This window comes from Euprymna scolopes, chromosome 30 (genome assembly GCF_053919585.1).
Source record: "Euprymna scolopes isolate OS-2025 chromosome 30, ASM5391958v1, whole genome shotgun sequence".
NCBI classification, from domain to species: Eukaryota; Metazoa; Mollusca; class Cephalopoda; order Sepiida; family Sepiolidae; genus Euprymna; species Euprymna scolopes.
In genome coordinates this window covers 17,586,345-17,609,669 of record NC_136511.1, presented here as the reverse complement: position 1 = coordinate 17,609,669, position 23,325 = coordinate 17,586,345, and the positions used below count along the sequence as shown (strand labels likewise).

The following is a 23,325-nucleotide window of genomic DNA, read 5'->3' as shown; positions in this document are numbered from 1 at the left end:
CAATCTACATTGCTGGAACCACGAATGGCTCGTATTCTAACTATAGCAGCGTTGAATCATTGGGTGTGGTCAGCCTTGATTTGAGATGCGGTCAACTCAATAAGTGGAGCCAGTTCAATTGATCCACAGTGATAATTGGACAAAGTTAAAAAAAACACTGATTAATGGAAATTAATTACTTCTATCCTATCAGTTCAATCAATTCGGAAACAGACTATTAACTGTGAGACATCTCCCTGTCTTGAGAGTTCAAAAAGATCTCGGGACTTCCCCCCCCCCCTCCTCCTGATCCATCATTTTAGTACCCTCACTTTCTATACTTTTGTACTAATGAATCTTTTGTCTGGGGGGTTTGGCTTCTTTTATTTTTCTTCCTTTGAAGATTGTAACGCTGAGTATGGGGCAACCAAACCAGTTGCCAACATTGCCCAGCTTTTTATTGAAACCAACCGAGAGCTCTTTTTAGTATCCTCGCTGTTCCCTTGGGTGCAATTATCTGGATCTATTTGCACTTGGTTCACCAGGAATATTAGTTAGGTAGGACTTCAGGTTCTTCTTCATAAGCCCTGCCGCACCTATAATAACTGGTATGATTGATATCTCCTTAAGATTCCAGTTTCCTTTCACTTTTTTTATTTTTTATTTTTCTTCCTTTGAAGATTGTAATGCTGGGTATGGGGCAACCAAACCAGCTTCCAACATTGCCCCGCTTTTTTATCGAAACCAACCGAGAGCTCTTTTTTTTCTTTTTTTTTTCCCCACTGAATGGGAGAGGCTATGTCCATTAACAGAAGGTTGACTCAACAGGTTATGGATTATTAAAAAAAAATTAAAAATAAAACTCTGGTTTATTTTAATTAAATTATTAAGATTTGTCTTCAAAAAAAGAAAAAAATTTTTTTTATTTTTTATAAAATTGGCTGACATTTAAAATTTTTTTTTTCTTTTCTCATGTTCAGGATCATAGCTGCATTCTGTACAGTATTGTTGGCTGGAACAGTGTGATCGGAGCTTGGACACGAGTCGAGGGTACACCGAATGATCCCAACCCGAACAAACCATTTGCCAAACTTGATATTCCTTCGTTATTCACAAATGACGGGAGATTAAATCCTTCGATTACAGTCATTGGTAAGACTTTCTTACGTTTGAGTTCCTTACAAATATTGAACCCCTTTTCCTATGAAAGGAGTTTAGCAGCAGGATTTCTGTTCACATTACATTTAAATTTCTGGATGTCAGTGCAATCAGGGAAGCAGAAAACGGGGAGGAAATTTCAAAGTCTCGCAGTTTGAGGGGAAAAAATTATTAGAGTAAAAGGGATCTTTACAGTAAAGAAGTGGGACTTTGCTGCGTGTCGGGTTAGTCAGGGTTATTTATGTTGAGGCACAAGTGCTAAGAGTTCATCAGAGCACATTCCATTATAAAAAATCAAAAAAAGAATCAATATTGCGGTCTGATGAGGTGTTATCTTTGAATTGGGATTCCACTGAAACATATATGCACATATGTAAACAATAATGTTTCTATAATAAACAAACTATATACTAGCTCTGTACTCCATCGAGCACTTTTTAATAATTATGTGAGTTTCATTGGATTTACATCTAAGAAACTAATCGATACAATACAACCATTATATATATATATAGATTATATATCTATAAAAGTGAAAATGTCATGTGTACATTTCCCTACTAAATAACTGTCAATTTTCAGTCTAGAGACTTGAGATTTGACATAAGGGCTATTGAGATTCAGGAAAATCTTTTTAATCGGTTTTCGGCCAAAAATTTGGCTGTCAAGGGGTCAAAGTTCAAAAAATTTGATTTTTGCAGTGTCTAGCAAACTACTTAGCCAATTTTGGGTCTAAACATCTGAAATTTATGCATAACGGGTATTCAGACATGTGGCAAGCATTTTAATCAATTTTGGGGCGAAAATTTGACTGTAAAACGTTAAAAATTGAAAGAGTTGACCTTTGCAGTTTCTACCAAATTTCTCAGCCAATTTTGGGGCTAAACACTTTAAATTTTCGATGTAGGTAATTTTGACATGGGTAAAACTTTTTATTTTGATTTGAGACCAAAATAATAAATGTTAAGGGGTCAAAATTGGGGTCAAATTTAAAAAAAACATTACCTCTGCGGTCTCTACAAAATTACTCAGCCAATTTTTGGTCTAAACATTTGAAATCTTACATAAAGTTTATTCACACGTAAGGCAAGTTATGAACAGTACATAGAGCCCAAGCAAAATCGGGCTGAACTGCTAGTATATCTATAAAACTGAAATTGTCTGTTTGCGTGTGCATATTGTACTAACAAACTATTCTGTCAATTTTCGGTCTATAAACTCGAGATAAGGGGTATTGAGATTTGGGAAAACCTTTTTAATCGGTTTTCAGCCAGAAATTTGGCTGTTAAGAAGTCAAAGTTCAACGATTTGACCTTTGAAAACTATGCCAAACTCCACCACCAATTTTGTGTTTAAACACTTGAAATTTTAAATATGGGATACTTGGACATGGGTCAAACTTTTTAATTTGATTTGAGCCCAAAACAAAATATTAAGGGGTCAAAATTAAGGCCAAAGTTTTAAAAAATTTTACCGCTGTGGTCTCTACCAAATTACTCGGCCAATTTTTGGTCTAAACATTTGAAATTTGGCATAAAGGGTATTCAGACATCTGGCAAGCATTTTTAATCAGTTTTGGGGCAAAAATTTGGCTGCCCAGAGGTCAAAGTTCTGATAAGAAATAGTCATATTAAGTGTCCTGTCGAACAATAAATTCTTGTAAATTATAATTTACAGTCTTTAATTGTATTTTTTATGATAATCTCTATTTACTATTTTGGCTGTATTGAGCTTTTTGGCGCTTCTGCACTATTGGGACGAAAAAACTGAATTTCACATGAAAACAATGATATCTACATATTCCTCATTTTTAAGATGATTTTATCCAAAAATTACGAAAATCGATAAGATAGAAAATTTATTTATTAAAGAAAATTAAAAAAAAAAAAATTTAATGAAAACCATGATAAAATACTGTAGAATTCAAAAGCGAGGTAATTTTCCATTTTGGTTTAAAACAAGATGGCGGCAATTTTTCACCTAATACGATTAAAGTTGTTTTGTTTAATAATTCAGTAATATTCGGGTAATTTCAACTGCATAATTTGGAAGCTACTATTGTAACTTAGAATTAACAACAAAAAAAATCAGTTGAAACCGTTGTTTTTTATCTGAAAACTCCATTTATCGAAGACAAAATCTCATTCCAATTCTGTAGAAGCACCAGCTTTATTTAGTTGGAATCACTATATTAATATTTATATTCGCTTCAAGTTTACCAGAAGCTTTTGGTTTGTAAACTTTTTGCTTTTACTTTTTGATTATATAAAAGAAAAATCAGTCCGTTTGCTGCCACCTGATATTTGCTTTTCTTTGTAGGTTCCAAGGTTCAAATCCCACCTGAGGTGATCATTCTCAATTCTATCGTTCTGCCGGACAAAGACTTAAATTCGAGCTACAAAAACCAAATAATTTTGTAGCAGCAAAGATCTGCAAACAAATTTTTTTCATCGTCAACAAAAGTTTTTATTTATCAACTCTATTTTTTTTTCCAAACTTTTCTATATATACAAGAGGGTGGGGGAGAAGATTGACCAGACTCTGTAATTGAGTATGTCGAGTATCATATCGCATCGGCTTTCTTGTGATCATCTAAGCACTAATGCTATTGGGGGTAACGTCTCAACTTGTGATTTCTCTCCAGTGTTTATTGAATAACACCATTTGCAATTGGTTGGCATAAGGGCAGGGATTTTCAGATTCTGAAATCGTTCACAATTGTTAAATTAATTCCTCAGTCTGAATCATGGACTCTCAAAAGTTATTTAACATTTATCTGATGCCACAAAAGTTTTTCTTATATTTTCAGTTGAGTGTATCACTGTTTGTTTTTGTACAGCCTAATGTTTACATTGCTTGACCAATTGTCACCAAACTTGGTCAAAATATCATTTATAATCTTACTTGGATCTGATTTAATTTTGGTAATATCTTGGTAAAAAGGTTAATGTCATTAAATAGGTGAAAGTCACTTTTTGTTTTGTTTATCATAGACTCACTACTTGGCCCATACTGTTGACAGTGAAGTCTCACATTTTATATAACATTGGCCTTGACCTTTAAAAATCTGGTCAGAGTTGAATTTCAGTCTGATCAAAAGAATAGTTTTTGAGTTATCAATATTTTCAATGGCATAACTTTGGGAATACGTTATACAATACAAGCTGTACATACCCAATGTTGCCAGGTCAAAAAAAGAGGGTTTAATCAGAAATTATTTAAGATACACCAAATATCCTAAGTTGTTTGTGATTTTCCTGAAAGTTGATCATATTTTGGATTTTTGGAAGCATAAAAGTCATCTTCATCTATGAAATTGAAATAGGAAGATAAAATCTTGGATCTTAAAGGGAAATGACTCATAGATTATGTGAAAACTTCATTTTTTAAACGCAACTGATGTTGGTTATAATTATTATTATTAAAAATAAATAGATCCACTTTATTTAATATTTCTAAATAGAATACTTAAAACAATTCTATTACTAATTTACATTAAAAACTTAGAGCTAATTATTGAAACAGATTTTGTTTAATGTAATATGCAAATGAGATAACCTCTTAAATTTTTTTTTTTTTTTTTTAATAAATAGTATGTCTATAGAAATCATAAGGGGATGAAAGTGTATAAGCTAGTGATGGGACGATTCCAATATTTTTTCCCGGTTCCAATACAATTACCGATTCCGATTCTTTATAAATCTCTAAATATTTTACTAAAGACTAGTAATCTTTCCTGATTATCGTAAAAGCACACGTTAAAGGTGCAGATATTTTCTCAAACGTAAAAGAAAAACACTTACGGGGATGATCTAAAGATTTTAATATGATTGGCATTTTAAAATCAATAAATATTTATTATTTTATCATTATTACCAGCAATGGAAGATTTTGCTCTCAACAAAATAAAAAAAAAAAAAAAACAAAAAGAAAATTAAAAGAATTATTTTCAACATAAGAAAATCTGCACATATTTTTTCCAATTCTGCTATTCTCATAAGTTCCGATTTTTCTGATTCCCGATTCCGATGCCGATTAATTGCCCCAACACTAGGATGAACGTCCGTTTTTTAGTATGAAAATCTATGTGTTGAACAATGTACTTTTTGTATGTATTAACCGAATTGTGAACAAACGAACAAACACAGAAATACAACATTATTATAATACATAAGGCAGAGATCAGACTTGGTTCCATTTTTACATTGTCAGATGTATGCTATTTTACACCTGATTTGTATTCTTGTTTCTTTATTGGATGTGTGGAAATAAATTCCAGATAATTGTCTCTTAACTTTTTCTAAAGTATATTTTTAACATATTTTAAATTTAAACAAATGAAAGAGGTTTTTTTTTTTTTTTTTTTTTTTTTAAATCAGAAACAAATCTTTGTTCTTATCAAGAATTCTCCCCTATATTAAAAAAACAAAAGTAAAGGAAAAATCTGTATGATAAACATACCCCATGATAAAACGAAAATATCATATTCCAAAAATCATATAAATTGATCGAGTAGTTTTATATTTAAATAAGAAAATCAAATTTTGAGTATTTGATGAGTGACTGTCTCACCTGCCATTTTGAAAATAAAAATCTCAAGAAAAAAAAACAAGGGGAGGTAACTCAATAATTTAAACGTGATGTTTATGTTGTAATGCCTTCGAATTTTAATTGCTTAATTATGGTTTTCTTTCATAAAAATAAAACGAGTTGATCAATTTACATAGTTTTTGGAACCAAATTTTTTTATGACAACCTCAAGGTTAAAGTCAGTCTAAAAGAAAGTCTAAAATATACAAGGATCATTGTCAGTTTTATGCTTAAAGCTTTAAGTATGGATATAGGTTTATATATTTGAATATATAGGATTCACTTCTAAACTAATTAACCGATCATTATGAAATTTCAGCCATTTTCTTCGCCACCTTGAAAATAATCCCAAGAAATAAGGGAGATAATTGAACAATAATTCAAACTTGTGATATTTTTGCTGTAATGCCTACAAATTCCTATTAATCGCTAAAAAATGATTTTCTTTGTAAAAATAAAACTACTTGATCAATTTATGTGATTTTTGGAATATGACATTTTTGCTTTGTCATGGAAGCATGCATAATACAGATTTTTCTTTATCGTTTTTCAATGTAGGGATTATTCTGGACAAGAACCAAAATATTAATTCCCTGAAATTTAAGGCTTTTTTTTTTTTTTTTTTGTCTGAATGAATTAAAACAGAAAATACCAGAAGTTTTTTAAAATCAGAATTTGATTTCAGAAATCTGAAATATTTTGGCTTGTCTTTAATTATTTGTCTCCCCATGAGGACAGAGTTAGACACAAGATCATTTTTTTAATGTGGGGGAAATCCAGACAGGCACTCTGGATTTGGACAAAAATAAAAATTGCTTCAGTTTCTTTCAGTTTGTCAGAAGGCAAATCAACTATTAAGGGTTACTCATTTAAAACTTGATGCTTTTTTACAATTTAAGAATGACTTTTTATCATTACATTCCAAGATAAGAAAAATATATTTTGAATAAGTTTTAAGAAGATCTATTTCTGTCAAATATAAACCTTGGTTTCATTGAGCAGAAAGAACTTGAATTGAGGGGGTTGATTATTTAATAGTAAAAACATTTATTTTTAACATTATAGCAGTTTAGATCAACCTGGTACTTTGTTTCAAGCTGGAAGAACAAACCTAGATAAAAATTACTTTTTTTAAGTTTTAATTATAAAATCGTTTATTGCCTTTTGTCACCCATATTTTCTGACAAAAGCCAATGAGTGGGTTATAATTAAAACTCAAAAGTTCACTCCTGCAATTCAAAAACCATGTTGATCCAAACTTTTGTGACATTATAAATAAATATTCCGTAAAATAATTTAGTGTTTATGTTTACGACAGGCAAAGATAATAATAAATGTTTTATCGACAAAAAAAAAACAAAAAAAAAAAATTGATGGTAAATAAAACTGCATAATTAACACATGATAAAATATTTTTGTAAATTTTTACTTTTGCACTCGTCAGCATTTCAGATCAAAATGTTTTTTTGTGGGGGGGGGTAATGATTCTAATTAAGTCTATCTTCGATTTTGTCAGAAATTAAAAAAACTGTAAAAATTTTAAAAGGCGTGAAAACTACAGAAATTTTAAAATAAATAGCAAAAAAAAAAAAAAACTGCAGAAATTAAAACAACAAATTTCATCTAATTTTTTACACGATTAATTTTTTTACAGGATTAATTTTTTTACAGGATTAATTTTTTTACACGATTAATTTTTTCCACAATTTTTTACACGATTAATTTTTTTACACGATTAATTTTTTTAGACGATTAATTTTTTTATACGATTAATTTTTTCCACAATTAATTTTTTACACGATTAATTTTTTAACTTGACGCAGTTTGCTGTGGTGGATTTTTAATGAGAACCATTTTGCTTGACATGCTCTTCTGCTTTTGTTATAGGATGGTGTTACGTGTTGCAATATCAGTATCATCCTGCATTTCCTATGTAAAAGGAATATATATTTTGGAAATGATGTCCTTGCTAATAATCCATGCATTTTGTCTAAATTTAAAAAGCAAACTGCACCCACATCTATAAATTAAACAAAGATGGTTAAATATTTAGAAAAAATTTTTGTTAAGCAAAAAAATGTTTAATTAACCTAAAAAATGGATGAAATGGAAAATAAAAATGGCAAAATATTTTATAAAAATTTTTTTTTTTTTTTTTTTTTTTTTTTTTTTTACATCAATCTACAATATTGGCACCCAAAATTTTAAAACATTTTGGGAAATTCTTAATATGTTAGGGTCCTTTTTTTTATTTTTTATTAATACTGTTTTATTTATCTAATCGATTGCAATATAATAGGGGTGGGGGGGGGTCTTTTGGTTGAATGAACAACAAGTTGAGGCGTTTTCTTTTTTTTTTTTTAACCTTTTAATTTTTTGGGTGTTTTTTGATCCGTAGACAAATCTAAATGAGTCTTCATTTTATTTTTTTTAATGTTTCCATTGGTTGATGAACCATTGACAATCCACACACAATCATTTATGTACACATACATACATATATAGACAGGGTGAACCAAAAGTAAGTGGACAGTAAAAAAAAGCATTTATTTAGAGATCATGAATCAGTACAACTATATTTAATAAGACAATTATATTAATGAAAATTAAATGTTATTTATCAACACAAACTGTTTCCATTCTTGGTTTACGCAGCAAGTTTGCTTCTTGCACTTCAGCTTTTGGCTCATCCTGTACATACACATATTAGTGATGGGACGATTCCAATATTTTTCCCGATTCCAATACAATTACCGATTCTTTATAAATTGCTAAATATATAACTATTTTTTCTATGATTACCATAGAAACACCCGTGTTAAATGTGCAGACATTTGCCTCTAACACTCTTTTGGCTCATCCTGTACATACACATATATATTAGTGATGGGACGATTCCAATATTTTCCCCCGATTCCAATACAATTACCGATTCCGTACTAAATTTCCGATTCTTTATAAATCTCTAAATATATAGCTGCATTTTTTCTATGATTACCGTAGAAACACAAATGTGCAGATATTTTCCTAAACGTAAAAATATACTTGTGGGGAAAGATCTATTGATTTTAGCTTTGAAATAAGTAAATATTTTTTTTTTATTTTATCATTATTGGAAGATTTTGATTAAAAGAAAAAATCAAATAAAAAAAGACAAAAGAATCGTTTTGGCATCGGAAAATCGGTCCAAATTTTTCTGATACCGATTCCGATCCCCTCAAATATTTCGATTTTCTCGATTCCGATTAATCGTCCCAACACTAATATATATATATATATATAATATACATAATATATATATATATATATACACATACACACACAATATAAATATATATATATATATATATATATACACACACATACACACACAATATAAATATATATATATATACATACACACACAATATAAATATATATATATATATACATACACACACAATATAAATATATATATATATACATACACACACAATATAAATATATATATATATATATACACACACATACACACACAATATAAATATATATATATATATATATATATATACACACACATATATATATATATACACACATAATATATAATATATATATAATCTTTCTGTATATTTAAAGAATATTAAATTTTATATATTAAAATGTTTAATCTTTTCCATTTGTTTTGTTTTTTTTATTTTCTATTCGTGTCACTATTAATAATGGTCCAAAGCCACTCAAGGATAAAGGTTGAGACGGCAATCAATGACAGCCGAAAAGTGATGAACACTATGGCAATACTTTGAGTTCTTTGGATTACTGTTCTCAGCTTGAATATTATTTTCACAACGTTTCAACCGATGTAACCTCTATTCTTCTTTAGGTGTATCTTGTTGAACTTACCAGAACCTGTGGTGTGTTGTGTTATTGCTGCACTTGTAAATGATGACCGTCTATATAATTCTTTTAGTTTGAGTGCAAAGCGCGTACAGATATCTATATCGTCTATAAACACCTTTGCAGAAATAAGTTGACAAGTTGTTTTTACAAAACTTTGTTTATTTCAACACACGGCTCTGCATATATATATATAGAGAGAGAAAGGTGGGGTGGAAGTGGCTTGGTGACAAATAACAACTCGATCAGCTCTCTCTCGTTCTGCCTTTTGCCCTGGTTAGCATCTATTTATATTGACAATTTTCCCCAGTCAGGAATTCATTTGCTATTCCCAACCAAGACCAAAACATGTCGATTGTTCAATATCTGGGTCAGTATCACGAATATTGTTTTACAATGTTTGCACATTCTTCCTGCCTTTTTATTCTGCTTGGCATGTCTGTTTGTTGTAAAATTTCGTCAAGAATCCACTGCGTATGTGCACAACCAGGGATAATTCTGGCATTGCCCAGCTCAATATGCAACAGGCATTGTCAATAAAAGTACTTGATAAATTCAGTTCTAAGTTACACTTTACTGGAGATTGAAGGTACAATCCTCAATGCGGATGACACTCAAAATACAATTGTAAATTACTTGGGGTTTCTACCCAATCATGTCTGACGGAATGAGAGCATGCTACTCCTGTGGATTAAATAAAGATTATCTTTGTATTGACAAAAAAATGGCAGAGCAATGGTGCTTTTTCCAAGTCTTTTAAGGTAAACATCTGATAAGTATGTGATTAAATATGCAGCAAAGACCTAATTTTGCAGACTTGTTAATCGCAATATGAAATATAAAAATAGAAAATCGTAGAAATATCATCTAAAAATATAAAATACCAAAGTGGGATACTTACTCAGTTCAAAGAGAATCCAAAAAATAAAGAAATGTCTATATCTATAAAAGTGAAAATGTCTGTCTGTGTACATTTCCCTACCAAATAACTCTGTCAATTTTGGGTCTACAGACTCGAGATTTGATATGAGGGCTATTGAGATGTGGGAAAATCGTTTTAATCGGTTTTCAACCAGAAAATTGGCTGTTAAGGTGTCAAAGTTCAATTGAGAACTCTAAAAAACTCCTCCGCCAATTTTTGGTCTAAACACTTGAAATTTTAGATATAGGTTATTTGGGCATCGATCTTTTATAATTTGATTTGAGCCCCAAACAAAAAATGTTAAGGGGTCATAATCGGGATCAAAGTTTTTAAAAACAATTGACCTCTGCGGTCTCTACCAAATTACTCAGCCAATTTTTGGTCTGAACATTTGAAATTTTACATAAATTGTAGTCAGACACAGGACAAGTTTTCTTTTTTTTTTTTTTTCTGAAAATTTGGCTTCCAACAGGTAAAAGTTTCAAAGATTTGACCTTTGCGGTCTCTAGCAAACAAACCAATTTTGGGTCTAAACATTTGAAATTTTACATAAAGGGTATTCAGACATGCAGCAAGCTTTTTAATCAGGTTTTGGGCGAAAATTTGGCTGGCAAGAGGTCAAAGTTTACAGAGTTGACCATTACAGACTCTACCAAACTCCTTCGCCAATTTTTGGTCTAAACACTTGAAATTTTAGATGTAGGTTACTTGGACATTGGTCAAGCGTTTTAATTCAATTTGAGCCCAAAACAATAAATTTTAAGGGGTCAAAATTGGGGTTAAATTAAAAAAATTTTTTTACCTCTGCGGTTTCTACCAACTTTTCTCTATGGTAGTTAGGGAAGTCTATTATACAGAAAAGCATTACCATACACATTCACACTTTTTAATGTATACATATGCACATAAAATTATGAACAGTACATAGGGCTCGAGTAAAGCCGGACAGAACTGCTAGTAAATAAATGAAATAAAATGGGATGACGAGGTGAGTCCAAACTGCTTGTTCCCTTAAAATAGGGATTATGAATATATATATGACAAATGTATTTTGGTGTCTGAAGAGTAGCTATTTTTGAAATATTTTTAACTAATATAATGTTTAAATTTGTCCAAATGGTTGTGAAACAGTTGTAATACATAAGAAAATACACCATATGATGTTATTTTATATTTTGTTGTCTTAGTTTTTGCAAAAATATTATATGTATGCTTGATTATTAAAATCATGAAGCTTAATTGAGTCAATTAATTTTGCCTTTGATTTATTATTTTTTTTTGGTCTAAACACTTGAAATTTTAGATGTAGGTTACTTGGACATGGGTCAAGCGTTTTAATTCAATTTGAACCCAAAACAATCAATTTTAAGGGGTCATATGAACATTACCAAATTTTAAAATATAAAAGATTTTTGCTAAAAAGAAAGTATTAAGATATATATATATATATATATAAAATACTACGGATAGTCCCAAAAATGGAGTGTTTTTATTAGCCCTAAAAGAGCCTCTGGGGCACACCCAAGAGATTCAGCACCATGCATTGTCGACACGAGTTATGCCACTTTATCCAATGTTATCCGTATACTTTACGCATGTAGTTGAAGTGAAATTCAAAATTAAAATAAATACTATTAAAATATTTTTAAATAATAGAAAATTCACAGTTCGTAGTAAACACTGTTGATATTGGAATATAAAATTCAAAATTTAATGGTTTTTAAAGACCAAACAAGTGCATAATCTTTCTATAAAAAAAAAAAAAACATTTATGAGAAGGGTGTAGTTTGCTTCAAGCATTGTGCATAGTGTGTAGATTCAAAGATGTGTTTGAAGGCTTATCTCTCAGAAAATTCAGTAACTTTATACCATCAACAACAACTTGACATAGCCAGTCCTTTTTTTTTTTTTTTTTTTTCCCCCCCCCCCACTCCAAACAAGGCACAGTGCCACTTTGATGTAGGGGGCTACTATCGAGAACATAAGTTGCAGGGATACTATGTAGGGAGTTGAGCAGCAAGATGTCTGTTCACATTACACTTGAACTTTTGCATGTCAGTACAGTTTAGGAAGCAGGAACCCGGAAGGGAATTCCAAAGTCTAGCAGTTCTAGAGAAAAAACTATTAGAGTAAAAGGCTTTCTTACATCTAGGGATCTCTACCGTGTAGAGCTGAGACTTTACTGCTTGTTAGGTTTGCCGGGGTATTTACCTCGAAGGGGTACAAGGGCTTGTAGTTTGTCAGAGCATCCACCATTAAAACACTTGCAAAACAAACAGAGGGATGCAACATTTTGTTGATGGGAAAAGGCTGAAGCTTAGATGACAGTTCAGGACCGATCAGGTTGGCGACTCTCTTTTGGACCTTGTCCAGGAGTGAGAGACTAGTAGCAGATGCGCCAGCCCAAATGTGACAACAATACTCCATACATGGGGAAATGGTGGCCTCGTAGAGGTACAGGATACTTTCATTCACACCGGTAAATAAATATTTTAATTGAAAGTATTATCAATTATTAATTTATCTATCCTGTATTCAACAATTGTCTTTTTTTTTTTTTTTTTTTTTTTTTTTTTACACAGTGGTCACCACTTATCAAGGCCCGGAAGCCACTCAGGGATAAGGGTTATTACTTTCTACATTGTTAAACCTTCAAACACATCTTTTAATATATATTTATTTATTAAGATTAAATTTGATATTTCGATTCATAACAGAATCCATTTTTTATTTATTTATTTATTTATTTATTTGATATACCATGGCGATGGTAACGCTTGGCACGTCTCATTTTTCTAAAAGCCCACCAGAAAAAGTTAGCGACGATGCCTACCGTTTACTCATTTAAAGTTGGCTTAGATAAACATTCTGATGATTTCACTGGAGACATCTCCCGTCATTCTACATAACTTGTTGCACTTTCAAATTGTTTGCTAATCGATTTGATTGGTTTGCTGTGGATTTAAAACTACATTTTTGCAAGCTAAAAAAAGTGTGTATATGGGTGTGTGTGTGTGACAAAATCTGTGGCATCATAGGCTAGTTAATAGTCGAAAAATCGAAAATAAATGAAATATACAACAAATAATTATTAACAAAGGTAAGAAAATTTACTTTTCATACCGGCCTGCATAGTTACATCTAACTGTAAGCTTCTGCTGGGAGAGGACTCCTATATGTCTAGACACAATGGAGTGTGTAAATATCTCGACTGAACCATCTGTAAAAAGTTGAATATAAAATACTGTAGCAAATCCTGGGAACATATACCAGAAAGAACAGTTGGAAATAAGTTGTGCACCATCCATTACATGACTATACAATTCCTACGACTATGTACTACGAAGCCGTAAAACCTGACATAGTGATATGCGATAAGAAAAAGAAAGAAGCAACCTTAGTAGAAGTTAGTGCTGCCAATGGTGCTGCATTAAACATAGCTGAGAGAGAAAAGATAATGAAATATCAACGTCTTATGTACGACATGAAAAGAAATTGGAATCTTAGGAAGATCTCTATCATTCCAGTAATTATAAGAGCAACTGGACTCATGAAAAGAATTTTAAAAGCTACCTGGCAAATATACCCGGTGAACTAAGTGCAAGAGAGATTCAAACAATTGCACTTAAAGGAACGGTCAGAATCTTTAAAAGATCTCTCGGTTGGAACTTCTGACTGTGTAGGAGAATGTTTGGTATTAAAGGATAGCCATTGTCACTTTTTATGGATTTCTTAAAATTCTTTTTCTTACATTAATTGGATTTATAAGAGGAGGACAACATGGGGAGGGGAGTTGGGCAGCAAGATATTTGTTCATATTACATTTAAATTTCTGCAAGTTGGTGCTATTGGGGAAACGGTGAACAGGAAGAGAAATGCAAGCAGTCCGAAGAAAAAAGCGATCAGAGTAGAAAAACTTCCAGCAATTGGAGATCTCTGCTTTCTTCAGACTTCCTTTGCTTGGATTTCCCTTTCTGTTTACCGTTTCCCAAATAGTACCAACTTGCAGAAAATTAGATGTAATGTGAACAAACATCTTGCTCCTCTATCCCCAGCTTGAACAAGCTGATAAAAAAAATCAAACTTCTGAAACTGTTTTAAAGATTTTTTAAATTCAGTTTAAGATTTTGGTTATTTTTTTTTTTTTTAAATCAGTAGAAATCCAATATTGCTGACCCATGTGTTGGTGGTTGTTTCATTCCTAAAAAAGAAAATACTTTACCTTCTCACTAACCCTAAGTTTTACACAGAATTATTATGATGATTCACCGGTTCACATTAGATCAACATAGTTAAGCAATGTTGAGCCTGGTCAGTACCGAAGGTGGGAGTGACCATTTTGGAATACCAGTATGGAGAAGGACATAAACACCTCCCCGCAAAAATCTTGCGTCGTCATCTCCCATGATCGCGATATGCAACTGGGGACTGCTTGTGAACTTGATACTCCCCTAACACTTCCACCTTTAGAGGAAGCCATTTCTATTTTCTACTGACCTGCATAGTTTTAAACGTCTGAAACTCTTTTATAAAGTATTTTTATGTCAATATAAGATTTCGTTGATCTGTCTTTTTTGAAATCGGTAAAAATCCAATATTGCTGACCTATGTTTTGGTGGTTGTATTTCATTCCTAAAAAAAAAAAAAAAAAAAAAAAAAAAAAAAAATTTAGCACTAACCTTAAGATTTACATAGAATTATCATGCTGATTCACCAATTCACATTAGATCAACAAAGTTAAGCAATGTTGTGCCTGGTCAATATCAGATGGGTGACCATTTGTGAAAACTATGTACTATATAAAGACCTCAATAATTCTCTGCAGAAATCTAACGTTGTTATCTCCCCTGACAGGGATATGCATACAACTGGGAATCGTTTGTGAATTTAATATGCAGAGGAAACTTGTTTGACCCGCCTTGGGTGAATGCTGTGTTTTTTTGTTTTTTTTTTAACCCTAAGTCCTACTGGTTATCTTTTAAGCCTGAAATCCAAACAAAATTGACTACTAAAGTTTTGAATTTTTTTTAAACGAGGTCTATTGTTTATATTACTTGTATTGAATTATTGTTCTCATTTTGAGTGTTCGTTGTGCAATGTTTCGCTTGGATTGTCCTTCGACCGTCTTCAGCCATGTTGGTTGTCATTTGGAAAAGAAAAGAGAAAAGTTACTGGCGCCAAAAGTCTGCAAATACAGAAAAGTATACAAAGGTGAGACTGGTCGCCGCCTAAAGGTAAGGCTAGAAACGAACACTTTAAAGCCGTGTCACGGGGAGAGGTAAAAAAAAGTCGAGTCTAGCTGATCACTTATGGAAAGAAAAATGCGTCCTTTTGTGGAACGAGGTCAAAATAATTGACAGGTATGCAAGGTAGAAGGTCAAGCAACTCAAGGAGGCAGCAAACAAAAGAAAAAGAAAAATTACTGAGCAGACCAAGTTTGGAATTTAGTAACATTTGGTAGCCTCTAATTCTAAAAAAAAACAAAAAAAAAAAACACATTGTACACCCTTAAAATTTTAGTAATGGAAGGGAGATAATACCTCTGTCAAATTTTATTAGAATTGCCTCTCCTTTGTCAACCGTTTTTTTTTCTGCCAGATTCGAAACAATAGCCAAAAAATGGAGACTAACTCACAGAAATATGAAAATATATACAGAGCTAATAACTTTTCTCCTATCTTTTCCAAACAACAATCGGCATGCATGATGACGATTGAAGGACAATATGCCCGAAACGTTTCACAAATAACACTCAAGATGAGAACAATACAAAGTAATATAAAATTCACTACTATTTTTTTTTTATTTACTTGTGTTTAGCTTTTTTTTTTTTTTTTTTTTTTTTTTTTTGACAGACAATGAGTAAAAAAATAGTTGAGACAAAATGGCGGATGTAGTGGTAGGGGAGGAATTAAGAGGTTGACAAATGTTTTTTTTTTCTTTTTGGATTGTTTTTATTTCAATAAAAAATGATTTTAAACAAAAGCCATCACAAAATTCAAAAAATACAAACATGATGGGGGCATATATATATATATATATATATATATATATATATTAATGATACAAAATTTGGTACTTGTGCATCATAATTGGATATCTAAAAAAAATGCTTTTTCAGTAAAAACACTATCACGTTATGTGTCATGTCAAAATTAGTATAAATTCCAAAAATTATGGAAAATGATCCAGTAGAAAAATAATTACAGATCAAAATAGAATTTATTGAATTTTATCGAATTAAAACATTCGATAAAATTCAATAAATTCTATTTTGATCTGTAATTATTTTTCTACTGTGAAAAAGTTGAGCAACTAATTCTGTATGAAAACTGACTTATCTCCCTTGCTTTTAAAATGTCTGACCGCTAGTCTCTACGATTTTTCCAAAAACGTAAATGTAGCAGTAGCACATCTCTTACTGGATCATTTTTCATAATTTTTGGAATTTATACTAATTTCGACATGACACGTTAGTACGTAATTAATTTTTTAGTTGAAATGCATTTGTTTAAAAACCCGATATATTGTACAAACATCCAAAATAATTTAACATAAATTGAAGTGCTTTTTTATTTATTTATCTATTTTTTTTTTTTTCTTCTTCGGGTGAAACTTAGAATCCACCCATAGTTTATCTCGTTTCTCATTTTTTCAAAAAAAATTGTTAAACGATATAAAAAAAAACAACAAAAAAAAAAACCGATAATGTAATAACATAAGACCTTAGAAACAAAATGGCCGCTGATGTTGAGTTTTATGTAAAAACTGAAACGGAAAGAAATCGTTACTCCATATATAAATTATGACGATAATCGTTTGTAAGGAAAGCTTGTTTTGCTCTAAAAAAGTTTTTTTTTTTTCGTGTTGATTTTTTTGCTTGCGTTTGGCTGAGTAAAAATGATGGTAGCACTTAGATAAATAATAAATCTTGCAACCAGTTTCAGAACTTTTAAACTATGCAAGTCGGTGAAGGATTAAGGAATTGCTATATATATATATATATATATATATATATATATATATTTTCTCGGTTGGTGACTGTAGTGCACGAATTGTGAAATCTGCGTCCTCTCCCTCTCCCCACACATTCTCTCTCACCTATTAACAGCATTTCTTAAAGTTTTTTGTTTTTTTTTTTTTACCCACACTGAGAAAGGTTTGATTGACTGCGAATAACGGTTCAATACACATGGTAAATTACATTGCTTTCAAGAATTGGCTATTAACGACGCTTGGCAAATCCATTGGATCATTTTGAAATTATCAGTCAACTTCATGACAACTATAAAAGATGAGGATAATAATCCGCAAATAAATAAAAAAAAAATCTACAAATTACTCATCTGAAAAAAAAATTCCAATAATTAAATAAAATAAACTTCATGCAAAGTTGAAATATTGTTATTTCTTCAGTCCACATGAAATCGTGGTCATAAAAATCGTTTACAAAACTTGTTGGACGCATTCTAAGAACTCGGCGGCCATTTTCTTTCTCGGCTACGCATTACCAAGAAAAAAAAAAAAAAAAAAAAAAAAAAGCATGAGGTTCAGGATTAGGTATATAATTCCAATTAGTGAAGGGAAGAAGGGGCACCAAGACAGAGGGGAAGGGGGGAGGGTTATAATTTGGAGGCACGTTTGCCAGCACCAGTTAATGGAGAGTTCCAATAACTATTTACTTTGCCAGACATTTCCAGGTACTTGTCCAGAATTTTCCTTATATTAAAAACACAGAATAAAGAAAAATCTGTGATGTAACGAAACGAAAATATCATATTCCAAATTTTACGTAAATTGATCAAATAGTTTTATCTTTAAATTTAAAAAAAAAAATAAGCGATTAATTTGAATTTGTAGACATTACAACATAAATCTCACAAATTTGAATTATTGTTGCGTTATCTCCCTTTGTTTTTTTTTTACTTTGTTTTCATTTTCATAATGGCAGACGAGACAGTCTCTGTTTAGTCACTCATGAAATTTGATTTTCTTATCTATATGTGTTTATATGAAAAATATACTTATTCAATTATATTTCACTATTTATTTATACCAATCCTTTTATTTATAAAGCTCAATGTATGTTAAAATATAACTACAGAGCATATAAAAAAAAAATGAAAAAGTCTATATTCCAAATTCCAACATGTTTTTCATCTTATTGTTGATTCCTTTCAGCATATTAAATTGTTCAATCCTTGACAGCACCTGTTTCGTAGCACAGAAACAATCATATAATTATTATATCAATTTTTTAGTATTTTCTGCCCTGACTCATCAGAAGAATAAAAACTCACATTAACTTATATAAAGTTACTTTGAGTGTGTACAGAACGGTCTTTACTCAACTACTCTATCAATTTTTGGCCTACAGACTAGAAATTTAATATATAGGGTGCTCGGACCTGTAGAACAAATTCGATTTGATTTTTAGCAGATAAAATTAGTTGCTAGGAGGTAAAAATTGAAATATTGGAACTTGGCAGGTGTAAGTCAATTTAAAATGCTCCTCTATGCATGCCTAAATATACATACATTATAATCGGTTTACTTTTAAAGTTTTAATATTCATCTGTTGTTAGCTCAGATGGTAACAAATAGCGCTGGAGTGCTAAATGTTTTGATTTCAATTCTAGCTGAGGGCATGCAAGTAATTTGTTTTTTTTTAATCATTACAATATGTTAGGTACAATATAATAATAAATAGAGAATTGACTATAATAATAAATGTGAAATCTGCATAAAGTGAAATATCATATTTAAGCATATTGACCAAGCAACACTGGGTGGCCTGCTAGTTGAAAAATAAAACTTTGATAAATATGTGATTTTTGGAATATGATATTTTCATCGCTGATATGTACATCATACAAATTGAAAAAAAAATTTAATATAGGGGAAATTCTGGACAAGAACCCAAGCCCATGTACAGACACTCAGGCACAAAACAAGAAAAAAATTAATCAAAACATTGCTTTTTTTATTTCTCATGCCTCATATTATGAAAAGCCCTATTTTAGACATTTTGTTGACAAGCAAAAAATGATTCTTACAATTCCTTGATATTTAAAGTTAGACATCTTAAGTTGTAACAAAGCTGAAATTAAATTTTTTAATTTTATTAAAAAAAAATGATTCAAACTTGTGTTTTTTTCTGAAAACTTTGATCTGTTTGAACCACAAATTAAAAAAAAAAAAGTCGTTTAGAAAATTAAATTGCTGTGTTTTCAAAAAAAAAAAAAAAAAATTCATCCACAATATGAAATGTGGGTGTGGGGGGGGGGGCTTAAAAAACAACATATTTTTTTTTTCCAGATTTTCTTTTCTGTTGAAGGGGGAGTAACAATCAAATCGTTTTTTTTTTGTTTTTTTTTTAAATTTTATAATGGAGGCAAAGAAAAATACTGTTTTTCTTTTTAGCTTAACAAAAATACAAAAAAAAAAATTTAAAAAAAAAATTTAAAAAAAACAAAAATTAAAAAAAGCATGAAAAAAAAATTAAAAAAAAAACATGAAAAAATAAAATTTTTTAAAAAAGCAACATCATACGTGATTTTTGCAGAAATCTAAGATGACATCCATGACCCCATCGTCTTAAAAACAAATTCAGAATCTTCAAAAATCGTAATCCCTTTTCCAATCCAACCAGATTTGATGTACCTGACTTGTCCACCAACTTTCACTGATGAATTTTCAACAGTCTTTCTTTCATAAAAAATTTGAATAATAATAATAATAATAATAATACATTATATATTACTAAAAACAAATCGATTTCTTTTTTATTTAATATAATATTTTTTTAACAATTACACAACATTTTCATTTTCTATTTCATTTCAGTTTCATTTAATTTATTGTGCTGGTTTCGTATTTCGTTTTAATTTCAGTCAGTTTTCATTTTCGTTTTTACATAAAATTTTATTTGGACCTCCATTTTGTTTCTAGGCCGGCACACGTAAGCATTGCATTTATATATATATATATATATATATATATATATATATATATATATACCAAATATGGTTGAATTGCAGGAAAAATTGTGAAGTTCATAAATTGATTGAAACTAACGAAAAACAGTTTTTTTTTCCTACTGTTTCTTCATTTAAAAATTGAACTGGATTTTTCTTTGAGAAAATGTCATCGTTATTACGCCTGTTTGTAAAAACGTATTCATTTTTTTTTTTCCTATTAAAAAAAAAATCATTGCTTTTAATTAAAAAAATTTCCTCTTAAAATTTGTGGAGGAAAAAAAATAATAAATAAAAATTAAGGTACTTGTACAGTTTAATCAAGACATTAAAAAAATGAAAATATCAAAAAAAGGTTATATTGTACGTATCCGTTTTGGACTGAAGATCTCCGAAAAAAAAATTCACTTAATTTGATCCAGTAGATTTTTTTTTTTTTAGTTTTTTTTTTACAGCGGAAAAACACGTTTTTATGAGAGCACGTTGAAGGTAGACATCTTTGAATTTTTTAATTTTTGTTTGCATTTTTTGGAACACGCCACGGGGAGATAACTCAGTTCAAAGCACCGACACTCCCTCCCCATCTTTAGCTTTTCTTCCTAAAAATCGAATCTTTTGCTCGATATCATGACAAACTGTTTTTTCGGTGTAAAAAAAAAAAAAAAAAAAAAAAAAAAAAACTTGATCAAATTAAGTGAAATTTTTTTCGGAGAACTTCATTCCATATCAGAATATAAACTTTTTTCGATATTTTCATTTTTTATGTCTTGATTAAACTGTACAAGTACCAAAATTAATAATAAATAAAAATAAATAAATAAAAATTACGTTTCCTGAAAAAAGAAAAAATTTCCTCTTAAAATTTGGAAAAAAAAAAAAAAAAAATTTCTAAAATCTCGGTGGTAAAGGAAAACCATAAAACATGGGGAAGGAACTCGTTTAAGAAAGACACAATTCTCGCTTTTAGTGCATGGAAAGACGAAGAGGGAGAGGATAGAGGAATGGGGATGAAATTCTAAAGAAGGAAAAAAGGACATGAAAATTATTATTTTTTTTTTGGACTATTGTTCTCATTTTGAGTGTAACGTTCCATTCAATACAACAGCCAACCTTCTTCAGAACCCTTCATTTAATCCACGAGGATGGCATGCTCTCATTCAGTCAGGAGTGGGTACAAGTCTTGAGTAATTTGTAATTGTACTTTTGAGTATCGTCTGCACTGAGGATTGGATTTTCAACCTCCAGAAGAGTGTAACTGAAAATCAAGTACCTTGCAGATTTGTGGCACAGTGGATAAAGTACTTGGTAAAATTCAGTTGTAAGTTACACTCTTCTAGATGTTGAAGGTTCAATTCTCAGTGCAGACGACACTCAAGATACAATTGCGAATTACTTAGGACTTCTATCCAGTCATGGCTGATGGAACAAGAGCATACTACCCCCATGGATTCCGTTTGAAATTCTGTGAAAGTTCCCAAGTTCAACAGTTTCCTGAATTTGACGAGATACGTCTGAAGAAGGTTGGAGGTTACATCGGCTGAAACATTGTTAAAATAACATTCAAGATAAGAACAGTAATCCGAAGAATCCAAATATGAATTATCAATCCTCATTTTTTTTTTTTTTACAAGGAAGTCACCATTTATCAAGGGCCAAAGGTCACTCGAGGATAATGAATGTAAGGTGGTGGTGTAGTAATCGTTACTGGTGTAAATTGGGTAGAATTTGATTATTTATAGGGACGGCTCGACAAGAACTTGTTTACATTGGATTTGAACGCTGCCATGTTGTAATCAGCCGGGAAGCAGGCCAGCGGAACAATGTTCCACAGGTGAGCAATTCTAGGAAAGAAGCTTTGTTCATGGAATCTGCGTTTAGATTTAGGCACAGATAGAGGATAGAAAATGGGTGAAGTTGTTGATAGTGGTTGTAGCTAGTCGAGTGTTTTTTTTGGTGAAAGTTTGGCAAATTTTGGGGGACCATAGATTGGAGTTCAGATGAGCACTTGCTATAAAACTAACGATATAGCAGAGACAGGTTCGCAACGTCTCTTCTGTGGGAAAGAGGTTGCAGGGGGTGAAAAGAGGATCACCTACTAAGTTTTGAAGAATTGAAAAGTCCCAAAGTGAAAGTTAAATTTGTACTACATCATACAATCCAGAACTGATCAGCTCGTCCCATAAAACGTTTTACAAAAGGATCTGAAATCAACAAAGTCATTCTAAGAAATTGCAGACGATACAAAACGCAACATTTTATATATAAAAAAAATTCTGTCTAATTCGGCATGAATTTTGGTCAGTTTCCCATACTGTTATCAAATAGAACAATTTAACAAAACTGACTTCTCTCCCTTGTTTTCAATTAAACTCCACCATTTCAATATACAATATGGCAGATCGTTATAGCAGATGATTTTATATTTTTAAAAAACTAGATCTTAAACCATCTCTTTAGTAAAGTGAGATCCATCTCAATAAATTAACAAGCAGACCACCTGACATTGCCCGGTCATAAGATATGACCGGGCAATGTCAGGTGGTCTGCTTGTTAATCTATTGAGATTCTGAAAGTCTGAGGAAGCTACAGACGGCCAAAAAAACGGCCGGGTAGCTGAAACAATAATGTAACTTAACAGAAAGATACGGTAATAAAAATTAAACGCATATTTGCTCTACAACAGTATTGAGCACTTTCTTCAGTTTTTATTAATTACCATTTCCACTATATATATATATATATATATATATATATATATATATACTAGCAAAAGTACCTGTCGTTGACTGGGCCCAAAAACAGCCTACAGAAAATGGACTCTGA

The 23,325-nt window shown here is 30.9% G+C and overlaps 2 protein-coding genes across 2 annotated transcripts in view; one reads left to right on the top strand and one right to left on the bottom strand.

Moving 5' to 3' along the window:
- Nucleotides 1-5,071, top strand: part of LOC145254680 (mannose-1-phosphate guanyltransferase alpha-A-like) — a 65,865-nt gene extending 60,794 nt beyond the window's left edge. Inside the window, exons 10-11 of the mRNA XM_080113325.1 lie at nt 960-1,131; nt 3,457-5,071. Of these exons, the coding sequence (XP_079969451.1) occupies nt 960-1,131; nt 3,457-3,557 (273 nt within the window). The 3' untranslated portion in view covers nt 3,558-5,071. The remainder of the gene's footprint in view (nt 1-959; nt 1,132-3,456) is intronic.
- The window catches only part of LOC145254681 (pseudouridylate synthase TRUB2, mitochondrial-like), a 175,420-nt gene that overhangs the window by 118,938 nt on the left and 33,157 nt on the right, over nt 1-23,325 (bottom strand). The window lies entirely within an intron of this gene.